The 1,717-nt window shown below is 58.8% G+C and overlaps 1 protein-coding gene across 1 annotated transcript in view; it reads left to right on the top strand.

Annotated features, from left to right (window-relative positions):
• RCOR3 (REST corepressor 3) overlaps positions 1-1,504 on the top strand; it is a gene marked incomplete at its 5' end in the record, with an annotated part of 20,576 nt that extends 19,072 nt beyond the window's left edge. Inside the window, one exon of the mRNA XM_012734205.1 lies at positions 1,380-1,504. Coding sequence (XP_012589659.1) covers positions 1,380-1,504 — 125 coding nt within the window. The remainder of the gene's footprint in view (positions 1-1,379) is intronic.
• Between the last annotated feature and the right edge of the window lie 213 nt (positions 1,505-1,717).

Below are 1,717 nucleotides of genomic sequence, written 5' to 3'. Positions count from 1 at the left end.
CCGCCGCCCGCCAGGCACCCCCCTTCGGCGACATGACCTCCTAGCGGCAAACAGACACGCAAACAAAAAAGACGGAGTATTCTGTACACCCAGGGTTTCGGGTTTTCTTTTCAGCGGTATTTATTTCCTCGCGCGCCTCTGACGGGGCGCCCCGGCCCCGTGCCGGTCGAGGCCCTCCGCTCGGGAAGGCCGAGTCGGGGCCGCGGCGGCACCTTACCGCCCTCCAGTTAAGGGGGTTCGGCGTGGCCCCCCTCGTTTCGTTTCTCGACGGCGTTTTCCTACGTTAGGAGCGCGACAAGACAGAGCCCGCGGCTCGCTGAGCCCTGTCTGAGACGCCCTAGCCGCCTGGCGCGCGCGAAAACACGTTGCTTTTTTTCCCAAAGGAACCGCAATCGGTTCCTTGAAAAGAAAGCAATTTAATCAATTGCAAAGCAATTATATGAAACCACGGGGAATGTACTGAACCCACGCGCGTGCATCGGGTCCCCCGTGCCGCCATCTGGCCGGTCGAGGGCCCGGCGAGACGCGCAGGCGGCTTGAGCGTGGAGTTCCCCTCCATTTCTTCACACGCCTCTGAACTAGGACTGGCTTGTCTGGGGGGCTTAGAAGCGCCTCGTTTTGTCCGTGACGTGGAGATCGTGGTTAGGGAAGCATTTCTTTACAGTAATTCCCTTTTTACGTTTAGGCTCTGAACTTTCTCACACACACACACCCCCGCCCCGCCCCGCCCCTGAAGATGGTCAGCACCTAGCACAAAGGAGGTCTCCTCGGTCTCCCTCTAGTGCGCTCTTTGGACACGCCCGCGTCTCTCTGGCAGCCAACCTGGACCCTGGGTTTGGCGCAGGGGAACTCACCGACATTATCTCATACAATAAACCGAAGGCTCTGTTCTGTGTTATCGAAAGCTGTAGCGGTATCTTGTCACAACTGTGCTGTGAAAACGCTGAGACCCCTTTCCATAGAGAAACGGAACCCCCAGTCCTGCGGCCCGCAGGCGAGACGTCCCGCGCGTTTCAACGACCCACCCGCTCGGGGCTGTGCTGATCCCCTGGCAGGATGGACATGCAGCTGGCCGTCCAGCAGGTCAGCGCTGACCACGCTGAGCACCGCTGCTCCAAAGCCATCAGAGCCGTAGGCCTGAACTCCCCCGTCAGCTGGGGCTTGGGAGCTGAGGGCTCCCCGTGAGACCCAGAGCCCGGCACCCCCGAACTGTAATAACTCCCGGGAGCCCCGCTTTCTGGTCATCTCACAGCTGAAGCCAGACTCCCTTTTGAGGCTCCCAGAATGTATACTGACCTTAAAAGCCATGGGGGTGTGCACGTACCTTAACACGTCTGAAGCGTGCTGAGAAGCCGTCCACGGCCTCTGTCCGTGTCCAGCGGCAGCCGCCATCTTGTCGGCTGGCGCCAATGTCCGCCCGGCTGTCCGGTGTGTTGCGAGTCACGTCACGGCCCCGGTGTGCACCGGGCCGCACGCCTCGGCCGGCGCCCAGTGGCAACTGTAGCTTCACCAGTCATACGACGCGTATATAGTGAGCTGTCTTGCTCTGTAAATACTTTGCACGTCCTTTTTTCTTTTTTGTTTAAGCAGTGTTTGGCCTGGAAGAGTGATGTGCTTGCCGCTTACTCAAAGGATTAAAGAGTTAAAGATGTCTATGTCTTCTATTTTCACATAGCTCCCTGCTGTACGAGGCTTTCGGGACCTCTGCACTGTGACT

The sequence above is a fragment of the Condylura cristata genome, unplaced genomic scaffold (assembly GCF_000260355.1).
Source record: "Condylura cristata isolate star-nosed mole 26May11 unplaced genomic scaffold, ConCri1.0 scaffold00050, whole genome shotgun sequence".
In the NCBI taxonomy this organism is placed as follows: Eukaryota; Metazoa; Chordata; class Mammalia; order Eulipotyphla; family Talpidae; genus Condylura; species Condylura cristata.
This window is presented reverse-complemented; position numbering and strand designations above follow the sequence as displayed.